This window comes from Stenella coeruleoalba (assembly GCF_951394435.1).
Source record: "Stenella coeruleoalba genome assembly, chromosome: 3".
Lineage (NCBI taxonomy): Eukaryota > Metazoa > Chordata > Mammalia > Artiodactyla > Delphinidae > Stenella > Stenella coeruleoalba.
Genome location: NC_137148.1, coordinates 113,836,524 through 113,859,801, shown reverse-complemented (window position 1 = coordinate 113,859,801; position 23,278 = coordinate 113,836,524). Strand labels below are relative to the sequence as shown.

Below are 23,278 nucleotides of genomic sequence, written 5' to 3'. Positions count from 1 at the left end.
ATGATTTCCACCAGGGCTCAAGGCTTGCTGGGTGGCGCACAGGTGGGAATCGTTTTATGAGCACACCTGCCCTTAAACATAAGGAAGCAGACAAGCTCCAGCCCCCTGCAACTCCCCGAAGTTGTGTGTTGCCTGCACATTCTGGGCCACTTTCCAGGATCCAGGGAGAGCAGTGTCCTGGTGTCCAGGGGAGCAAGGCCGGTGTGGCCTCGGGACACATCATCTTCTTTTGCAGAAGTGATCTGATTGATTTTTCCCCTTTCACTTACTTCTGTTTTAATTTTCTTAAACTTCTTTCCTTCACCTTTGTTATTAATAAATCTACTGTGGCTCATTTGCTGCTCTGCCGAAACTCATCAAGATCCCAACTCACAGTTTCCAGTTTAGACATTTTGCATCAGATTAATTCAACCAATGAACCGTGAAAGACATTCTTGATGGATATCAGGCGCCAGAGTAGGGCCTATCTGGGGCACCGACCATGAGGGTTCTGGGGCCAGAAAATGGACTCGGGATGATTTAGATGGGCATCCGAGGCTATCTTTAGGTGTACTTTTGTTTTAAATAGCATGTTCTCAAGCTAATATCCTGTCTTTAATGTCCCTCACAGAGGGGATGGGCAGCCGGCAAGGCCTTCCATGAATAGAGGGACAGGAGAGATGAAAGTTAATTAGTCTGGGGACCTTGGTACCTTTCCAAGGTGCACTCTTAAATGATGTTGTTCATGGGTACACACTGAAATGAATGTGGCTGTCTTACTGAAGAGTGAAAGGCCCCTCTTCCGGACTGTCTTTTCCATGGTCCCGCTACAGCCAGGTTGCTGGGGTGTCCTGCTTCCCATTTACCTGACATGAGAGAGGAGGCTCTGGCTCAAACCTCCATGGCTATGAGGATTCCCAAGTGGAGGGCAAAGCGTCGGGGCTCCCCTCCGGCCTGGAACTAGTGTCCTCTTGGCGGGTACCAGGGAGGCCATCTGTGAAGGTGATGGTGATGAAGGGCTTTTGGGCTTGAGTCCATCCTGTCATCACATTGGCAGGACTGGTTCTCAGAAAGGTGCTCCCATGCTCTGGTGATGGTGGGTTGAATGTCATTCATTCAGACTCCACGAAGTTGGGGTCTGCGATCATTTCTTAAACAAGTGTTTATGGTGCTTTCCACTTGCCAGACACTGCTGTGTGTTTGGAATTCTGTGATGAATGGACACAGTCTACCCTTGTGGAGATTAAAGTCTGTTGGAAAAGACGGGTATAAAGAAAGTATCATATAAATTGTGCTATGCGTTAAGTAGGATAAGAGCAGGATGCCATAAGAGAGGGTCACTTTAGGTTGGTTGAAGGGGGTGAAAGGTGAAAGGTGCCAGGTGGGGAGAAGGTACAGAGTAAGGAGAAGTGTTTTTTTTTTTTTTTTTTTAATCTTTATTGGAGTATAATTGCTTCACGATACTGTGTTAGTTTCTGCTGCACAGCAAAGTGAATCAGCCATATGGATACACACGTCGCCATATCCCCTCCCTCTTGAGCCTCCCTCCTATCCCACCCCTCTAGGTCATCGCCAAGCACCGAGCTGATCTCCCTGTGCTATGCTGCTGCTTCCCACCAGCCGACTATTTTACGTTCGGTAGTGCGTATACGGTGGATGCTACTCTCACTTCGCCCTCCCACCCCATGTCCTCAAGTCCATCTCCTATGTCTGCCTCTTTATTCCTGCTCTCCAACTAGGTTCATCAGAACCTTTTTTTTTTTTTAGATTCCACATATATGCGTTAGCATATGGTATTTGTTTTTCTCTTTCTGTCTTACTTCACTCTGTGTGACAGACTCTAGGCCCATCCACCTCACTACAAATAACTCAATTTCGTTTCTTTTTATGGCTGAGTAATATTCCATTGTATATATGTGCCACATCTTCTTTATCCATTCATCTGTCGATGGACATTTAGGTTGCTTCCATGTCCTGGCTATTGTAAATAGAGCTGCGATAAACAGTGTGGTACATGACTCTTTTTGAATTATGGTTTTCTCAGGATATATGCCCAGTAGTGGGGTTGCTGGGTCGTATGGTAGTTCTATTTTTAGTTTTTTAAGGAACCTTCATACTGTTCTCCATAGTGGCGGTATCAGTTTACATTCCCACCAACAGTGCCATCTGGGGAGAAGGTACAGAGTAGGGAGAAGTGTTCTTGGAGCTGGGGAACAGCCTTTGCAAAGGCCCTGGTTCAGGGAAGGGAAAGGGCCTTGGTGTCCTAAAGGAAGTGAGAGGAGAGAGGCCTGAGCTGCAGAAAGGCAATGATGGAGGGGACCTGGCTGCATGAGGTCAGAGAGGGAGGCAGGGCCCAACCCTACAGAGTCTTGAAGGCCACGGACGGGGTCGGCTCTCAGGCCAGGTGTGAAAGGAAGTTTTATGTGGCTTTAAGCCAGAGAGTGACATAAAAGTGTGGCTTAGGATGGACTGAATTTTTTTATTACTTTTGGATTATAGTTTATTGCAAAAGCTTTTAAGAAAGCATCAGAATAAAATAATTGTCCATGAATTGAAGAAGATTTAAAATGACCACTGTTAAAGATCTGGTAAGAATTTTTTATAATATAATCGACAAGAAAATGTGGACCGAATTTTCTTGAATTCTTTTTCTTAAAACCAGATTGTGTGCTATGTGAGAGGAGCTGGAGGACTCTGGGTGTGAGTGTGTGTGTGTGCACGCGCACGCACGTTCACACACGTTCACGCACACATGCGCTCACAGGACCATCCTAAAGCTCCCCTCATTGGAGCTGGCAGCCTAGTAGAGGGGACTAGGGACACAGGTGCCTACAGTCTAGGCTAGGAAGTCAAAAGTCCCGTAAACTAAAGTTAAAACTCCAAGAAGGCAGCAGCCACTTCCCCCTGTAGTTGGGGCTGGGCCATGGGTAGAAGGCAGGGAAGGGGCAGCATGGACCAGTGGTATTTACTAGTATCCCTAGTAGTTTAAGAGCATGTAAGGACTCTGGCTCAGACGCTGTGTGACTTGCTCAATCCTGCCCAGCCTTTATGTGGCAGAGATGGGGGACCAGGGCAAGGCTGCCCGAAGCCCGTCTTCTGTGTAAGGGCCACTTTGCCTTCCAGACACTTTCCTACATGGAATCTGCATTTTCTTATCAGAGGATGACTTTAAAGTAATGCTGGAACACAGTAGGTGTCCAGTGAAAGGTAGTCTCCTATCTGAGCCTCCAGTCGCTCAAGGAACCATCAGGTGGGGTGATGATCCTTGCCAGCTCACGTGAGCTCACATCTAGTGAGTTCCCTGCCACAGAGCACATCCCACCCCCCACCCCGATCATGCTCATCCCACTTACTTGTAATACCTAGTTCCCTCTGGAGTGTAACTCCAGGTCTTGGCACTCTGCAGGTATTCACATTACAACACTTCTGGTGGGTATTTTGGCCTCATTGGCCCCCTAGTTCCATTTTGGAGAATCTATCTCATGGAAGCCAATAGAGATACATGTAAAGATCTGTATTCCAGGATGTTCAGTGCCCTTGACTACAGTGTTAAAGAAACAGAAACAAGCTCCTCATGGTCCGTCATAGAAGAATGCTTACACACACCAGAGTGTGCTTTCTGTAGAATCCCCTTCCTCTAGGGGACCTCTGCGTTAACTCTTGCGGTATTGGCAGCCTCCTCCCCAACCTCCTGAGATGGAACCTCTGTCCTGGGACAGCTCTCACTGTGTTGAGAGATCTCCCTTGTGCTGACTCAGAAGGTTTTCTCTTGGTAACTTTTAGACATTGGTCCAGGTTCTACTCTGGAATAACATTAGGGCACAGGGTTACTGCTCCCTGTGCCAACACGTTCTTGAGTATCTCGTCTGTGCATAGGAGCAGCTGGGTACCTGAATGAGCATAGTCCAAAGTAGCCAATGATAAAGAGCTGCAGGGCACGAACAAGGGACTGGGAACATAGGACAGACGTGCTTCAGGGAAGGGGCGGGGCTGTCTGAGACATCTTCTGCGAGGAGTAGCCTTGGAGCTGGCCCTCGGGAAAGGGTGGGAGGAACCTGGCCGGAGAAGGTAAGTGTTGGAGAAAACACAAGACCAAGGGAGCTAGGCTTCATTCTTGGCCGCCCACCCAGAAAATTCCCTACCAGTGAAGGCCACAGAGGCGAGAAGGAACTTGTCAAGGGCTCTAGCTTCTCTCCTCTGACCTTGACTGTGAAGAAAACTTCCAGAGCAGGAGAAAGTTATGATGCAGATGTGGCCATGCCTGTGTTCTGCGGCACTGGTGGTGGTGAATGGTGCCACGTTGATGGTTTGCGGATGATGGTGTTCAGCTGGATCTCCTTGGATCCGTGTCTCTGTCAGCTTCCAGCCTGTCTCTGGGCCTGTCCTGCAAAGGCGGTATCCCCGATGCCATCTACCCACCTCTGCTTCATTTTGCCGACTTGTTCTTCCTAAAGTGGATCGTATGCAGCCCTCCTAGGATGGGGTTGCTTTGCTGCTGGTGACTAGAAAACAAACGTGGCTATTTTTTCTCTCATACGCATGTCCCATTATAATTAACTGCCCCTCAGGAACGCAAGCACATATTTTCTGAGATGATAGCAGCAGAGCCCATGTTAGAATTCCACTCACCCTCTTGTGCACACCTGAGCTCACACACACTTAGCTGGAAGTCGTGGTAGCAAAACCCTCAGTACTTCTGGCCCCTCCCGAGAAGAGGCAGGATTATGGACACTGAGAGAGGGAGGCAAAGGAAATTCTTGGCCCTGGGCTTTCATTTGATTGTTTTCCAATGAGCGGATCCATTGCTAAAGATTTCCTCTAAGGTCTCAGGGCTAGAAAGGGCCCTTGCTTTCTTGGACCAGCAAACAAAGGCAATCAGTAAACAAGAAATCAAATGGGAATGCCAAAGGCCAGTGGGTAATGGTAACAGTTCCTCTCCTGCCCCCTTTTAGGAAGAAAAGGAATTTTACAACAGTACTCCGCTATCCATTATCCTAAGGGAATAAAGAAAGCCCAGCCGTTCACTTACATTTTCCCTAATAGCTGCTGTTACACTGCTGGCTTGGTACTTTTCACTAACAAAGCAGAATCTTAGCTGGGGCCTGTAAGTGTGTGTGTACGTGTGTGGGTTTTGCCTGCAGGCCCCAGTGGCTGAGCTCTTTAACAAGCTGAACTTTGAGTTAAAACTCCACCCTCGCTGCCTCATAGAGCCCCTTGGTGCCAGTGGCCGTGCTCTGTCATTGCCTCAGTGGAAGGTGACTGCAGACACAGAGTCTCAGGCCGCTTAGTGGAATTTACATAATCACATCAGCCTGCTAACCTTCACGATTTGGTGTGGGTACCCTGAGGGCACTGTGAGTTTAGGTGAGAACTGGGTTGAATTAGGATCCCTGGACATATCTATTTGGTTTCAAGTATAAGGAAACCTTGATTCAAGTAATGTCCAGAAATGTGAAGAACACCAGAGATCTGGGTTTGTAATTCGGCAAGTTCCTTTCCTTCTTGTCTTTTGCCCACTGGTCACACAAATTGCTTCTGACTCTCTTAAATGTAGAATGGTGATGGGGATCCTGAAATTAATAGCACGTAGAAATTTGCCATGTAGAAATTTTCTTGGATAAGTTAGCATTCTCAGGGAACCTTTACCTTTTCAGGATGTAGGAATAAAAACAGTTAAAGTAACACCTACCCCAAATAAATTCAGCCATCCAGAGTAATTAAATATCATTATGCTAATTAATAATTGTTACATGTGATGTGTGTTATAGGAAGTACGTTTAACACAAATCTAGCATTATCTTTGAATTCTTTGCCCAATTTCTGGCACATAGTAGGTATATAATAAATGTTTACTGAAAGAGTAGACTGTCTCTCGGATCCTAACCACCTTTGGAATACTCATACCTTCAGTTTTGATGGCTTTGCTTAAACAGGCCCTCAAAATGCAGTAATGTAGAAACATAGCTCAGATAGATCGGACCCCTTGTTCTTCACTGAAGCCTTTGCGGACTGGTCAGGAGGCTTTTACATAGATAAACTCCCTTTTTTCGGCCCTCCTTCCTGCACCTGGGAGATCTTTCTTCTGTTTGAATCACCTTGACTTTTTTAAACACTACTGGAGAAAGGGAGTGTTGGCAGACGGGTAGGCTTGACAACATGCATTTCTTAAAAAATTCTGAAAATGCATTCCTTCTTTAGATTTTGAACAGATTAAACCAGCAATACGTGGTTGTAAGAGAGTCAAATACTAGACATATAGAGTAACAAAGTGGAGGTTCCCTTTCTCACACCCTCAGTCCCTCCTGGCTAAGGGAGTGTTTCCTGTGGTGTGTTCCCTCTTAAACGTTTTCAGCTCTTTCACACATGCACGTACAGTGCTGTTGGAAGCTCTCCTCTGGCTATTGAATCTTGTCATCTATGAAGATTAGATGCTTTTCAGCTGCCTGGGCCATTACACAGCTCAGGTGAAAGGCAGATCATGGAGGCTCAAGTTGAAATGAACTGCAGTCCAGAGGTTGCCGTTCACATGCACCCAGAGAGACGTTCCAGCTTTTGGAATTGCATCCATACCAGGCACATGTCTGTTTGGTGGCCCTGGTTCTGCTCTAAAAACGTAAACAATACGTACTTTTCCTACGGGTGTGAAGGCGCTTTAGAAAGCTGGCTTGGTGGTGGTTTGGAAGCATGCCTGGGGACTGATGGCTCTCTGCTAATTCTGGCACCTGCTTCTCTCTTCTGATGGATTGGAGCCTCGACCTGGCGTATGTCAAACCCTCAGCCTCCTTACCTGGGCCAAGCCAGATGGAGTGAAGGCACCCAAGGGTGCTGGCTTCCCTGTGAGTGACATGCCAGCTTGAATCAGTGCATCAGCAGATGCTCCACCCTGATGACCAGGGCCCACCTTGTGAGTCTGGGTCCTTCCATAAGTCTGCTTTGCTCACGAGGTCTCCTCGACTCGTACTCACTCCCAACACTTCCCATGTTCATCCCATGTTGCACTATCACTCCCCTCCTTCTTGGAGCTGCCTGGAGGAGTGAATGTGACAATTCACGTAAAGGGCCTGGAACATTGCGAGAGCTCAGAACATGGTCCTTATTGTTGCTGGTCGTAATAACAGTAGTATCAGCAGAATCATAAGTCCTCAGTAAATGTTTAGCTGCTATTATCATTATTATACATTTGCCCTTAAAAATTTCAAGCTTCTGTAAACAGCATGTGTTTATACCATGTGAGTGCCCAATAGCCCTTAGAACACTCCGAGATGCACAATAGTTACTCCACGGAGGCTGGGCGTTCTTTCCACAGTTCTCTAATAGACATCTGTTTATTAGGAAACTTGGACTCTCTTTGGACAGGATCTTGTGTCTGGGACCTTCTTCATTTGGAAAAGGAAGGAGGCTCCTGAGCCCACGGGCACCAGGATGGAGCAAGTCTCATGTGGGAGCCTTTCTCTCTCACAAAACAGCTTTTGTAAATGACACAGGCCATTATGCTCCTCCTGTGTAATTTCATGACTTAGTATAATGACTCAGATAACCCTAACAATGGAGGAATTATAGCCTCATTTTACAGGACAGATTATTTCAGTGGTTAACTTGTTTTCGTTCCAATTAACATTCATTATTTTGTCTCTGGTTCAAAGTAGCCACCATATCAACTATCTGAGTATCTTCCATCCTTGTTTCAGAAGCAATCAGTTCTGATTTTGCAAACAAATTCAATCTCGGTTTCCAATGGGCAGTTTGACGTTAACATGAAAGTAAACTGCAGTAATGCTGGCTGCCAGCAAACAGACACTGTGATTAATGGAAAGGGTTGGTTCCTCGGTGGGTTCTCCAGGCCTCTGAGCTGACAGGTCTGCCGTAGAGATTTGACGAGAGAGCAGAGACAGGACAGAGAAGAAGGGACTGGGACTGGTTATGTAGGCCTCTGTTTTTTCCTTCCATTAAATGGAGTAATGGCAGCATCTACTGCCAGGGTGTTGTTGTGGGCGAGGAGTCAGGGAGATGTGTTCAGGGCATTTAGACTGGAGTGGAGCAGTCACAGGAAAGAACTGGAGTGCAGCTGCTACTATTTGTGACCTGGAATTGCTTTTCTCTTTTACCAGCTGTTCATATGCAGAGTAAAACAGTTCTGTCAAAAGTTATGCAAACACGTTAGAATGCACAGTGTATTAAATAAAATGAAGGGGTCTTGTCTTCTTCAATAAGTGACGAAAGGACTTCCCTGGTGGCGCAGTGGTTAAGAATCCGCCTGCCAAGGCAGGGGACACGGGTTCAAGCCCTAGTCCGGGAAGATCCCACATGCCACAGAGCAACTAAGCCCGGGAGCCACAGCTACTGAGCCCACACGCCACAACTACTGAAGCCTGTGTGCCTAGGGCCTGTGCTCCACAACAAGAGAAGCCACCGCAGTGAGAAGCCCGTGCACCGCAACAAAGACCCAAAGCAGCCAAAAATAAATAAATAAAATTTTTAAAAAATTTGAAAAAACTGTCAGCAGTTCTATACAGCTGCAGCTCCTTCCCCCACTGCATCTTTCAAATATTTTTGATACACTTTGTTGAATTTCATCCTGTGGGATTGATGTCAGGAAATTTACACCTGCATTTGTATTGATTGCTGGAAAAAAGTTCTCTAGAAGTCTTTGTTCTGACACTTTTACTGTGGGCCCTGATTATGGCCCTACCTCTGCCCATGCTCGTGTGAAATACTGGGTCACAACTCATGTCATCAAAGATTCCCTTGCTCGTCAGCTGGGGAAGTGGCAGGATTTGGGACTTGCCTTGATTGGTGAGGGTCTCTGAGTGAAGAGTGGCAGGGGCCAGTGGGAAGCAAGAGCAGGAAATGCTGACGTGTGGACTTGAGGGTTAAGGTTGACGTTTCCAGGAACTAGGACAGGAAAGAGCAGTCATGATCTGGTCTGGCTTGCCTGTAGCTATTGCCATCTTATAAGAATGTGGTCGTCATCCACCATGCTGCCAGTGGTGAGTTGCTCTTGTAAATAAAATGAATATTAATAAATGCATTTGCATAGTATACCTTATAGAAATCCTCTGAGTGGTGTTCCAAAAAGTAGTTTTAGAACAAGTATCAACATGTGATTCTGTGCAGTGCTGTTAACTTGCTAGAAGATGCAAATAACACATTACTTGAATACTACCCAATCATGTTTGCTGGTAATTTCTAGTATTTGAATTTTTCACTTTAAGCTACATTTCCTTATGAATACTACTAAACTTAATATTTCCTATTTGTTTTAAAAATAACACGTAAATACAGTATTGAGAAGAAGACAGAAAAACTTATTATTTCAGCAGTTCTCAAGAGTTCTTGAGAATTCTCATTTCTCGTTCCCGAGTTTGAAAATTACTCTCAGTTGGGAATTTGGAAGCTCTGTCTCGGAGGTCCTCCCCCAGCTTTGGAGACAATCTCACTTCAAGAGGATGGGGGTCCCTCAGCCCTCAGAAGCACAGGAGAGTCCTCCCTACCCACTTTTCTGCTGTCTTCAGACATATTTGCTAATTGTTTTTTTGCAAGTCTGAATTAGGATTTCTTAGTCGGTCGAATTCTTTAAACAACATGCAATTTTTGTCTTCTGGTTAGGGCTAATAATTTCCAGAAATAAAAGGAGAAAGTTCTAAAAGTCCAAATTAATAAATTCACTTATTTCACTGAGCACACCCATGTGTTAAGGGTCAACCATGTTTCCAAGCACCAGGAGCACAAATGTGGTTAAGACGCAGTCACTACGCTTGAAGAGTGTACAGTCTATTGAGGAAGATAGAAACAAAATGAACTGCTTTGTGCTGTGGTGACAGTCACAGTTGGGTCTGAACGAGGTGTGTGTGGGGACAAATAATGTCATGGTTAATTCTGCTTGGGGTAGGGCTCCCAGGGGGAGGAGAAACTTCATGGAAAGCAGTCGATTTGCAGCTTAGACAAGGGGCAGATATTTGCTCTGTAGGTAGAAGGCGTTTACCAAGTCAATACTGACTTGAGTTTGCATGGCACATGTAAGGGGCTGATATGGCTGGCTGGAGATAGAATCAGTAGGACCTGAGTGATGGGGAGAAGTGGTGAGGGCAGGGAAGGGAGGTGTCCAGGATGGACTCCAAGGCTTTTAGCTTGGGTGTATGCCAGGTCCTATCTGAATCATAGTAGCGTCTTAACATTTGGTCCAGTCAAATCAAGGTGCTTGCTTGGAGGCTAGTAGGGGAGCCTGAGCAGAAGTGATCACAGGACCATGCTGGGCTGAGAGTGCAACCTGCATACCTGTGGAAGGGCCCCTGGAGACTTCCTGGGGGAGGGGATTTTTGAACTGAGCCTTGAAGGAGGCCTTATGAGGCAGAGAGGGTTGGAGGGGAGAAACGTGGGTAGGAATAAAGATGTTTCAGATCTGGGAAAAACTCACACGTTGGCACAGGGGTACAGAGCCCTTTGGTGGCCTCTGGGAAGTAGCAAAGGGTGGCTGGAGAAAAAATATTTGACATTGGTGGTCAGTGTGTGTGTGTACATTGTGTGCATGGGGGTGTGTGCATGGGTGTGTATGTGCGTGCAGTGTGCGTGCATGGTGTGTGTGTGTGTGTGTGTGTGTATGTGCGTATGCACGTGCATAGGTGTGAGTGCGCATGGTGGGGTGTGTACATGGGGTATGTGTGTGTGTGCATGCATAGGTATGTGTGTGTGTACATGGATGTGTGTGTGGCGGGGAGGTTGGAGAGGGAAGCAGACAGACAGTGACCCAGTGAAGACAGGTTCCGTCAGTTTAACAGCAAAACTAGGCGTTCAGACGATGCCCTAGGAGGTGGGGAGAAGATGGAGAATTAAAGCATGGGAGTCGCATCACCAGATTTAGACCTAAGAATCATCACTCTGCTTCAAAAACATACATGCTGAGAATTTTGGTAAACTTAAAAAAAAAGGATCAAGAATAAGCAACTGAGCGAAAGCAATGCCGGTGATCTTCCGATTGTCTTTCTTCTCTCCATCTTGTCGGTTGGGATTTTCTGTGCCGTGCTGTGTGTAGGGTAGGAGGTGTGGCTGCCCCCAGTACCAGCCAGGCTGGGATGGAGTTAGGGCTCTGTGGCCAAAGGGAAGGCTGGCAGGACCTGCCTCCTGGACTAAATTGCTTGTGTCGCCCCAGTTGATGAATGTCTCTGACATCGGGAATAGCAATCCCATCAAGACACCTTCATCGGATTTCACTCTTCATTGACTCAAGAAGTGAAATATCTTAGAGCCAGAAAGCTTAGTCCCTTGCCTCGACTGGGTTGGTTATTTTTTATGGTTTGCCCTGAATTGTGGGGATTGAAATATACACACAATAACCAGGGAAGTTATGCCTCCTTGGGCTCACATATGCTTGTACATTATTTTGTGTAATTTAGCCTCTGGACAGAGACTGTAAGTTTGGATGCCGTCTCTGCTAGGGTCCTAGTGGAGTAAGGAACACCTGGGTTTGCCTGGATATAATAGGTATGTTCGTCTCATTAGAATTGGGAAAACTCAGAATGGCTTGGCCTTTGTACCTCTAGTCCCCAAGGTATCCCAGGAGAAGTCAGACGTGGTCCCTCCTGGGCATAATCCATGACCACCTGGCATCAGGTATGAGAGAGAGCTTTCTCCACTGCAGGTGCAGAGTCAAGGACAGTGTTTCACGGGGCTTTTATTTATAAAACTGAGCCCTGATGGTGAAAATAGAGATGCCAAAATAGGGGAATTAAAATGGTCCTAGAGCAATGCAGTCATTTTCAGGATAACTTCAACCTGACGGATACATATGGAGGAACTTGGCCATATTTCTTTGTGACACTGGGCAGTTCACTTCTGCTATGTGTGTCCAATTCCTCATTTATAAAATAAAGTTCTTAGACTAGATTCATTTTAAGGTATTTTCTGGCTCAGGTAGTCTGTGATTAACTGCTAGTAACCGCTGCAGTGGTCAGCACGTAGGGTACCACCCACTCACCCAATAAGGAGATATCGAGCATCCTTGATGCACCAGGCCCACTAGGAAGCACTGGCCAGCTTCACCTCTTTGCCTCCCCTTAACGCGCTTGATAGTGAAGTTCAGGTCCAGAGACAGGGATAACCCACCACTAGCCGGTGATTAATAGGGAGTTCTCTATCTTTTCCTCAAAGCCAGTGGCTCAGTGCTCACTTCTCCCTTGTCTGCCTTTGGCTGAGCTCCTTCAGGCTTCCTTCCTCTGGGGCATCACTGCACACGGTTATGCCTGCTCCAGCAAAGCTGCCCACTCTTTGGACTTCATTGCCGCTTTCTGGGAACTCAAAACAAGAATTGCTTCGGTTGTGGCAACGCACGCTGGGGACAGACCCAGGAGAAGGGCTGCCAGACGCCAGAACTGCTGCCTGTATTTGCTGATTCATTATCGGCATCAGACAGTCTGCTCTGCGAATGATGATAAATGTGTGGTGTTCTTCTGAAGGAATCACGTCCTCTGAGGTTAACCCTGTGCCAACAGCCGGCTTGTCTGCTACATGGCATCCCCTCCCCTACAGTCCCCTTTCCAGTAGTCCAGGACACACCTTGAAAGAAGAAAGTGTGTTTGGTTAAGGATAATAGGAGACCTCACGTCCATGTGATTTAGAAATGCGAACAGTAGATGTTTTTATTCCAGATAGAGAGGCAGGGACAAGGTGGGTAGCTGCTCTGGAAGCGGGGAGATGTTGGAGAGAGGAGCCCCAGTGACGAACATGCAGGTGCCCCAGCAAATGTTCAGGCTACTCATCTAGGTGGGACTGAGATGGGTTGAAGAGGAGTCATCCCTGGACACACTGCAGCTGTGTGAATGTTACCACGCACCTAGCCTCCCGTTATCTCCATCACTGTGGGCAAGGCTCTTTGCCAACTTGGCTTTAGTTGCTAACGTTAGGAAAATGAGTCATCTGGACCAGGCCATCTCCAAGTGCCCTCGTAGGACTTCCTCTGCCACTTCATTGGTCAGACAGGCTCAGCCCTACAACCCGTCCAGCCTGTGATCCCTGACGGTTCCAATGTTTTGCTGTGGGCACGTGGTCCTCCTCTCGATGTCAGCCTTCAAGGCAGTTCCCCAAACAGACCTTCCTGCTCTTACTGCCTCCCCCACATCGCTGGGGCAGGTTTGAGGTAGGATAAGAACCAAGTTGGTGGGTGCCGTTTCTTTCTCACTTTCCTTCATTTGGAAGAGGGTAGATTATGTCAGATGCCAAACCCCAATTCCTGAGGAGCTGGAGATCCATTCCACACCTGGCAGAAAAGATGTCCTCCTTGGGGCCCATGAGTTCTGGGGAGTTCAGCACCATTCCAAACCTAGGGCTTTAGAATTAAGTCATATTTCTATGGCAACGGTACTTATACCTCCAACTTTTGGGGCAAATGATAATGATAACAGCAGGTACCAATTTTGTTGCTTCCTATTTTCCAGGCATTATACTGAGTCGTTTACATACATCAGCTCATATCAATCCTCATACCATCCCCTTGAAGGAGATACTATTCCCAGCGCCCCCCCAGCCCCATTTTACAGATAAGGAAACTGAGATTTACAGGGTGAGATATCCTGCTGCAATCACACTGTAAGAGGCAGAGCTGACTTTTGAACCTGTGTTTTCTGACTCTAGCGCCCGAATAAGCACCTTGCAGGACTGCCAGAGCAAAGCACTTCAAGGGCACAGTACCCGCCTGATTGATGGGCAGCTCACACTCACTTGTCCTCCACCCAGAACTCGCCCCTCAGCTGGGAGAGTGGCTCTCAGTGGTTTGCTGGGAAAGCAGCCTCAACTAAGAGAGAAAGGGAGGCCGTAACTGCAGGCCTTTATTTCGGTGGTTTATGATATGGTGATGGGGTTCCTTCTGTCGACATAAGCCATCCTAATAGCACCATTTATCATTATGACAAAGGTTAGAATAGGGGGAGACTGGAGCTGGAATGAAAGAGTAGAATTATGATGATTTTAGCAGTTGAAAGTGACATCACCTCAGAACCGGGCTATCGAATGGCAAATTGAAAGCCGGACTGAAATTGCTTTAAAACGTATCCAGAGATGGTTTTCCACAGCTGTGATAAAGTCATTTGCTTGTGTTTGGAGATGCATTTCTATCTAGACTGTTCTCTGAGTTGTCTCTGCACCCTCCCACTCGGAGGCTGCTGGTCGGCCCCGGAGGCGTCTGAGGCTCTGGGTGCTGTTTGGGGGCGCCTGTGATCTGCCACACCCCAGATGGGGCGCTGGGGAAGCTGACGGAGTCATTCTCTCATTGTCTTTTTAGTGTGTTGTGAATGTCTCTTCATGTCAATAAGTCATGTGTTTACAACACTTTTAATGGCCACATTGCTTTCCTCCATCCATCTGGTGGGTTGAACCTAGGCTTTTGAAACTGTCTCCTGCCCACTGTCAGCAAGTTGGAACAAATTGGGGTGCTGGCCAGGGGCCTTCAGGATGTGCCTGGCTAGGAGGAAAGACCATGGAGACTGGAGCTTCAGTTACCTTATGCCCTCTTTTTTTCATCCTCAGGCAAAAGAAGGGGAATGTAGCCCACAGACACTGGGTTGGACCTTCGAATCTGGTCAAGTGCAAGCCCTGTCCCACGGCACAGTCAGCCATGATCTGCGGCTCCGACGGCCACACCTATACGTCCAAGGTCGGTCTTCTTCGTTCTCTTTTTAGTCATCAAAAAGTACTCTGTGTCTGTTTGTTCTGACAAGGCTTTCTGGGCCAAAACTGGGGCCTGTGAATCTTGGTGGACTTTGGGGCTTGCCCTTGAGAAGCTGCCACATGAACAGACTCTTTGGCCTAAGAGACAAGATAAAAGTATTCTCTCCTATGTAACTGGAGGGATCAAGGGCTTAGGGGAAGTGTGATTCTGAGAGTGGTGTGTGATCCTGCAGTGAATCTAGGCCAGCTTCCTGGAGGAGGTGAGGAAGTAAGCTGTTCCAAAGCTTACTTTGGAGCAAAGATGTGAGGGAGGCCCAGGATGCCCGCCTCACGGACAGCGTGGTGCTGGGGAGGTGTATGATGTCGGCACACATTTAAGCTGCATTTATTGTGTATCTAGAATGTACCCAGCACGACCCCAGGTCCTGGGGCTAGAGAGGCTGCTGTGCCTTTCTCTGGGGACTTCAGGACTTACAGTCTAATGCGGGGTGAGGGGGGACAGGGTTGCTAGTATGGTGACAGGTCATTTTAACTCAAACCGGTGAAGAGAAAATGGTTTCATAGAAAAAGGGACTAGGCATAAAGTGGGTCTGTTTATTCTTACTGGAGCAAGGAGGAGAAGTTTCACAGAGGAAGAGCATTTCATCTGGGCTGTAATAAAGGGAATTGCAGGCAGGGAAGCAGGGATCACTAGGGTGGAGGAAGGAGGGGACCATTTGTTCTTGGAACTACAGACAGCGTCCTCGGGCTAAGGTTGTCCATTTGCGTTTGGGAATGGGTACATTTCGGTGGGATAATGAACAAAAGAAAGCACAGAATCGACAAGGATTTGCTTATTCTTATTCAACAAATATAATTCAGCACCCGCTCCCACACGCTTAGTGCTAGGCGGGGAGAGTTGTGTGTGTGTGTCTGAGACAGGGTGGGGGGCGAGGAGTGGGTCTCTGACTCTCCCATCCCCTCCAGCCAGAGCGGCGCCGCTTTTATCTCTCTTCTTGTTTTCTCTGTAGGGATCATTTGCAGAAGGGAGTCGGGGGCTGATGAGAGTTGTAACTGCCGACTCCCTGGTCACTTGTGGCCACGTTGCCTTGTGGTCCTTGGGCCTGGGCCTTTACGCTGGTCCCACCTCTGTCCCTCCCCCACTGCACGCATAGCTTCTGTTCTCTGCGATCCCCTCACCGTCCTGACCTTTACTCCGTGGAGATTGCATAGACCTGGGGGTCCCTCACTGCCTGCTGTCCTCAGAAGCTTATTAGGATTATTACAAGTAATAATAATAATCATGTATTATTATTCACCGAAAGAGTGAGTCATGTACTTTTATTCACTGAAAGTAGATTTTTATTCTCTCGGATTTTCACAGTTTTCTAACCAAAGGGAATATATGTAACAAAACGGGAAGCCAGAAGGTTCATCTAGCTTGCACCCAGACCCGTGTAAGCTGTTTTAGGATATCAGTATCATAATTACAGCTTGGTAGTTCCTTTGTTCTTTCAACAGGTATCACTAGAGCCCTTCTTATGCACCAGGCTCTGTGCCAGGTGCTGGGGAAACTTATGATATAGTGGAAATAAAAAAGCTGGCTTTTCTTCACGGCCAGAGTCACTAAGCCATACCTCCCCAACGTCAGACCTGCAGTGTGAATTACAGCGTCTCTGCCCAGGGTCACAGCCAGAACGTCCTGGCCCAGTCGCTCAGCCCAGCTGGGCTGAGTGTGCCTACCATCCCCGCTTCGCGTCTCTCCCTGACCCTGAAGGAACCGCAGGCTGGCTTCTAACACCCTGCACCGTCTGGACTAGTGCATTTATAATAGCTTTGATGACTCAGATCTGTCCCCCACTCCCCGAAGGCAGATCAGGCCATCATTGTCTTTCAGCTAAAGCCCAGCTTCTAGGTATGTGAACAATTGCCTGGAGATTCTGTTAAAATGCAGATTATGACAGAGCAGGTCTGATGTGGCGCCTGAGATTCTGCATTTCTAACAAGTTCCCAGGTGACGTCCATGCTGCTGGTCCACGGACCACACTTTGAGTAGTGAGGACTTTGGTTTTTATAGACACCTCCTAATAGGACTCTTTTACCTCCAGTCTGCCTTTCGCCGGCCCCCCAAATCCATTTCCACATGACATAGAGGTGAGGGTCATTCTGCATTAAAAGTCTGTTTGTACGTCTCCCCCACTTAAAATGTATGGATAGCTCTCCTCTTGCAGTCGCAACTAAGCTGAGACCCTTCACCGTCAACAGCAAAGCCCCCCAGAGTCTGTCTCCGTAATCACCTACTCTAGACAGAACCTTCATTCGTTTGTCCAGCAACTGTCTCTTGGACACTTGTCATTGTTCTAGGCACTGTGCAGAGCATGGAAGGGCAGTGGGGAACCATCCCGACGCCATCCCTGCTCACTTGGAGGTTACACTCTGGTAAGGGAGACAGACAGAAATAACTGACCAAACAAATAAATAGGTAACTTCAAATTTTGGTAACTGGTACCAAGGAAATACATGTGGTGCTCTGAAAGAGAGACAGAGTGCTTTATAGCTTCAAATGCCAGCTACCCCTGACGCCTGAGCTACAAGGAGCACTCGTAACCTGTCAGATGTGGCTTGAGATGCTACCAGTTGCCCAGGGAATGTCTCTGCAATTGTTTGCTGGTCAGGGTCCCCCTGCAGTTTGAGCAGGAAAGTTGGCTTTTTGTGTTAGAGAAGCTTGCCTGCTGAGAAGGCCTTTCTGAGGTGTCCTTTAAACTCTGAGAGGGGGCATTGGTAGAATGTTCTAGATAGAGGAAACAACATAGGCCGAGGCTCTAAGGCAGGATGATGAGTTTGAAGAACTAAGAGGTTGCCCTGCTGGTGGCTGTGACAGTGAGGGGAGAGGCGCAGGAGACGAGGAGGAGAGGGCAGATGTGAGGACAGTCCAAGAGGAGACATTCAGCCAAAACTTGGAAAGTAAGCAGGTGGTCAGGCAATGCCAGGCTTGCAGGACACTTGCTGCTGTAAGTGCCTTCTTGCCCATGTCCGCCTTAAGTGGCAGACTTAAGAGTGTGTGTGGTCCTAGAGGTAGAAACAATGCCTGTCTACCTTCACCAGGCATAGGACACACAGTTGGTGCTCAGCATCACGGATAAGAGACAAGAGCCTCTGAGGACTCCAGCTGAGAAGCAATGGTGAGATTCCAGTCTGTGCAGCCCTTCCGGGATTTGAGTGAAGGGGTTGCAGAGAGCTTAGTGATTGAGAGAAATAAGCCATCCCCAGCCTGGGCCAAGTTGCTTAGCTAAACACCCAGCCTGGAGCCCTGGCAGAGAGAGGCTCTTTGCAATCATTCTCTTTGTGAAGATCCAGTTTGCGCTGTTCAGTTATTCCCTCCAGCTCTGGAGTGAACTGTCTGATCCTGGAGTGTGCGATTAGAGACGAGCCATGAAATGTCAGTGAGTGATCAGGGCTGTTTGGGCAAGTGGCACGTTGCACATCAAATTCCAGCAACAACCCGCCCGCTCGCCTGTCTCTCGTTCGCAGAAGGAGCTTCAAATGCCAGCTCGCCCTGACCCCCGAGCTACAAGGAGCAGTCGTAACCTGTCAGATGTGGCTTGAAATGCTGTCAGCTGCCCAGGGAATGTCTCTGCAAATGTTTGCTGGTCAGGGCTCCCCTGCAGTTTGAGCAGGAAAGTTGGCCTTTTGGGTTAGGGAAGGTTGCCTGCTTACAGGTAGTGGTAACTAGCTTGTTTAAGAGGCAGGATCAGGACTTGGAAGGCTCCTTTGCAATGATTTTTCAAAAGAGGAATGGCTTCCAGGTACTGCTGGGCAGAGCCCCAAAGTCTGCCCCAGCCTGCTATTCCTCTAGTGCCCTTGAATTCCTGTACCTGCCTCAGTCCTGAGTTTCCCAGACCTGGTCAGCTGTCTTTTCTTAGAGCAAAAGAAGAGACCTAATGCCTTCCTATCACAACTTGTAGTGCCTTTCTCCCATCCTCCATGTGGGGTAGACTGAGGCCCAAAGAGTCAAGGGCAGTGGCAGAATTTGACACTCAGAGTCTCTTGCCCGGATATCTGTGATCACCTGCTTCCAGTTAAAACAAAGGTCAGAGGCTGGTGGAGGGGCAGCAGTGCAGTGGAAAATGGTGTGTGTGTTGGTTTTTGACATTAATCTCCTAGCTTTCTATCCACTTTTAGAAAGTTGACGTTCTCTTTTTCCTAAAGAAATGAATCAAATGTCTCATGCTGAAGGCATGTGTTGACTGCTCAAGACCTCTGAAGCCAAGACCAATTCTAAACCCTCGTGGTGTGCAACGAGACTTCCTTCCAAGGGAGATATTTCAGACTGGTCGGGTTCAGTATTGGAGTGATTTAGCTATTGCCCCTAAACATATGGCCACTTCTTTATTCAGGTTCAAGGGCATATTTTAGTCTCAGACAAAGCTGTCACAGGACCACCAGTAGATGGGCAGTTAATAGAGTGAATGAGTTAACTGTTAGTGAACAAGTGACTTCCCATTCCCTGGAGTTATGGCCTTTCTTGGGTCATTGGGGTCAAGAAACAAAGGACAGGTGAGACCAGGATGCATGTACAACTGGAAGTGATTTGATGTCATAAATCACATTCACAAAAATCAGTTTTGGCAAAAATATATTGCAGCCCAGTCCCATCATCATCAAGGAAATCTGTAATAAATAATCAGCGTCCTCCAGGGGAAGTGTTCACCCTTTCACAGGTGGATCTGAAGCCTGTGCGGAGCACTGACAGCAGCAGGGGGAGGAAGGAGCGTGGGTATCAGCTCTGTCCTAGATGCCCGGTGTTTGTCTTCGGCTTCCATCAAACAAAGCTTGCTTTCTGCTTCTGGGCCCTGAACAATCAGAAGCTCCTAGAATGGGGGTGGGGATGTATGTAGAAGCCTCTGTCTCTGTAGCAGGACTCTTCCAGTGTCCTGGCACCAGGGACACCACTCAGAGCTTTGTGACCCCCCCAGATCAAAGATAAAATCCGCAGGAACGCAAAGCATCTTGAGATGAAGGGATATAAGATGCTACATGGCAGTAAATGACTCTATATTCAGACTCTGCAAAGCATAACTCACAAAAGATAAGGAACAGAAAACTCCCCTCTGGGAACAGGCAAGTGGAGGCCAGCACCGCAGCTGGTTTGAGAATGTGGTAGAGACCCTGCCCCTCGACGTGGCTTCTAGGTAGTAGAAGGATCACCCTTCTACTAGTAGAAGGATAAGGATCACCCTTATCATTTAACTTGCCCTGATGTCACATTCTCCTGGCCAGGAAAACTGAAGGAGTCCAGAAATTCAGCAAGTGTTTATTGAATTCTTTCTTACTCTGTGTCATGCATTGTGCTAAGTCCTGGGGATACGACAGAAGACGAAGCCCCAGTTTTCACGGAACTTACAAGGAAGGTAGACAGATTACAAAGCAGTGTCCTTTCATTAAAATAGGTGTTCAGGTAAGGGATGTTCGGGGTGCCGCAGGACCCAGAACAGGGCCTCCTCAGCCAGTTTGGAGCTGTGACTAGTCTTCTTAGAGGAAGTGATGGTTCACTGAGATCTTAAGGCTGGAAGGAGTCGCCTGGAGTACGAATGGAGGTGTAAAGTATAGAGAGTTTATTCATCAGAGGAAAGAGGGGGGCCGAAGAGATGAAACAAAGCACAGACCCTCCTGAAGGAGCCGGTGAATGTGTCACTGTGGCAGTGTCTCATGGAGACTGGGGACAGGGGGTTAACTAGACACAGAAATGAGGCTAGAAAAGTGTCAGGGGCCACTTTTCCGGGGCCTTGAAGGCCAAATGAGGGGGTTGCACTTTACCCTAAGAACACTGGGGGTCTTATTAAGGACTTTTATTTTTTTCCACTGGCTTACACTGGCTGCAGGATGGGCGTGGTTGGGCAAGCCTGGAAGCCTGGGGCTTGTGTTGTGGTTGCGGAGATGGATAGGAAGCAGTCTGAAGTGGCATTCAGGAAGTCATAGCTGGACTTGGTGACTGTCTCAATTTCAAATACAGAGAGTCATTTTAGCTTTGAGCTCAGCAGAGGGACATCTTCACCCTCGGGATCCCAGTGGGACTTGCAGTTGCTCTTGCCAGCAGCTTTGTGGCCTCAGCCTAAACCAGAGGGACCCCGTCGTTTGTGAGCGCCTTTCCTTTCTCTGCTGTTATCCGTGTAAAAAGATGAAGGCTCCTGGGGTCCTGGCTGCCAGTTTCTAATTTTGCCTGTAAGAAGGGAAACGTCACCGTGGCTGACGGAATCTGGCCAGCCCAGGCTTCCGGTGGGCCATCTCAGCTTTCTCTCCCTTTGGAGGGGAGAGCGGTTTGGGAGAGCTGTGAGCAGATCTGGAGTGGTGCCGGGGACCTGGAAACTCAGAAGGGGGCAGGAGTGGAGGTCCCCGCTGCTCCAGGTTCTGGCCCTGGTGGGTGTCTCCTGGCTGGGCCTCTTTTAATAGGACTTCCTTGACATCTCTCCCCCTGCACCCACCTGACCAGAGCTCAGACGTCAGGGCTGGGACTGCTCTTGTCCTGGCAGAAGCTGCGCGGCCTGACCTCTGAGGGGAGGGTCCTTGGAGTGGCCCTGGGAGCCCTGCTCAGCTTGCTCGCAGGCATCAGCCCGGCTGTTGGGAACAGACAAACAAGACGGCAAACCCCCGTCTGCTCTGCCCCTCCTCCCACGACGTTTAGTTCATTAACAGCTGTTAAACAATTAGCAAATGGCTCATTTCTGTCTAGAGGCAGAAGAGAGATGCAGAGTGAAGAAGCGCTGTGAAGGAGGATGGTTCCCCTCTGTTCTGAGTGCGCGCACGCAAGGGAGGGGGAGAGAGAGCTTGCCTTACAGTGTTGGCATTTCTTTCAGCACCTTGTTGCTGCGGATTATATTATTTTCAGAGTCGTCTTAATAGTTTCAAACAATTGTCACCAAGTAAAGGTCATGTTTGAAGTTCTTGGCAAGTGGAGACTCCGTTGGCCGGCATTCCCCACAAACAGGCTGTTCTGAGGGTCAGAGCCAATCCAGGGCATGCATTTGTTAAACCTTCCCAAGACAGCGTCGAGCTCGGCATGTCTTCTTAGTCTCCCCCGACTTTTATGGCCCTGCATCCATGACAGGCGTGGGTGGTTTTCATGTGCGGCTCCTCATCTTTGCTTTCTGGCTGAGTTGAGGCTGTCGGTGTTTTCAGGGACATTTTTAGATAGCCCGGCCTCCATAGAACGTGCTGGGTGAGAATTGTCTTCACTTGCAAATGGCTCATTGGCAAGGGTCTCACTTCTGACTAAGCAGAAGAGAAGATGATTGGACGCTGAGGTGGAAGGCTTGCATTTGCACATTTTGTGCATCAGGAAACGGGAGCCCGATGGCCATGGTCATGGCCCCAGGAACAAGAGGTGTAGCAGCAATTAGGCAAGGCATTGGCTACTGCCATCTGGGCAGCCCTGTGGAGGGCCAAGAAGTAGTAAATACCCCGCCCACATCCTGCATGCTCTCAGGTGGTAGGGGGGGAGAAAAAGGTCGGGTCGTGTGCCCAAAGACCACGTGGACACCAGTGGTCTGAGGTGGGAGTCGGGTCATAGACTTCACTATTTTGATTTTCTGTTGCTTAGAAAAAGCTAACACAAGAGGTGTTATGACGTTGGAGACGTACTCAGTGGCATCTAACCAACTCTAAGCAAGTTTGTTTTATACATTAAACAGTTGGAGGTAAGGGGACAAATTCCCCATGGCAGATGCCCCAACTTTGCTTTGCCCCCTGAGGCCTTGTTCATTTTCATTGTCCTTTCTTCAGTCTGCGGTAGCCAAACATCACTGGATGATGAGAAGCTAGTGTTCATAGTACGAAGACCTTCAACTATTAGTTTAAATAGAGTTCTTGCCCTTGTTTGGTTGTCATCCCCTTTTCTCTTTCACAGGGTTTTTGGAAGGAACAAGTATAAATAATATTTAAGATGTTTACTGTGTATTAGTTCTGGCTGCTCTAGCAAAAATTCAAACGGAACAGAGGCTTGAACGGGATACAGTTTTATTTCTCTCTCACGTAGACATTCTAAAGATAAGCAGCCTGGGGCTGATATGCTGCCTCCAGACTGTCAGTGACCAGCATCCTTTACCTTGTTGCTCTGTCATCCTGACAGTTGGAACTGTTGAGCTTCTGCCTCTTGGTCCAAGATGGCTGCTGTGCCCCAGCCAGTAGGAAGGAGGTGAGGGAAGAGGCACAGTCTGGAAGTCATGTGCCATTTCTGCTCACATCCTACTGGCCACAACTTAGTCACAGGGCTACGCAGAGCTGCAAGGGAGGCTGGGAAATGTGGGTTTATTCTGGGTAGCTCTGTATCCAGCTAAAATTTGAGAGTTGTGTTGTTATTAAGAAGGATAGAGTGAATATTGGAGTAATCTAGCCGTCTCTACCATAGTAATATTTTAAATAATGACAGTGACAATAAGATGAAAAAAATAGTACTCCATTGTTGAACATGTATTAGATACTGTGATATCATACTAAGTGCCACAGTATTATTTTACTTCCTCGATTGTTCCATCTGATTCTCACAGTGAACCTTTGAGGGAGGGGCTATGAGTAGTCTCAAAGAGGAGAAAGCGGAAGCTGCAAAACTTTGTCCAAGGTCAACACAGCTCTTAGCAGCAGAGTAGATATTGGAACCCTTGTCTGTCTG

At 47.9% G+C, this 23,278-nt stretch overlaps 1 protein-coding gene across 5 annotated transcripts in view; it reads left to right on the top strand.

Annotated features, from left to right (window-relative positions):
* Positions 1-23,278, top strand: part of SPOCK1 (SPARC (osteonectin), cwcv and kazal like domains proteoglycan 1) — a 552,024-nt gene that overhangs the window by 393,428 nt on the left and 135,318 nt on the right. For all 5 annotated transcript variants that reach the window (XM_079916655.1, XM_079916653.1, XM_079916654.1 and 2 more), the window contains one exon: positions 14,494-14,620. In XM_079916655.1, the coding sequence (XP_079772781.1) occupies positions 14,494-14,620 (127 nt within the window). The remainder of the gene's footprint in view (positions 1-14,493; positions 14,621-23,278) is intronic.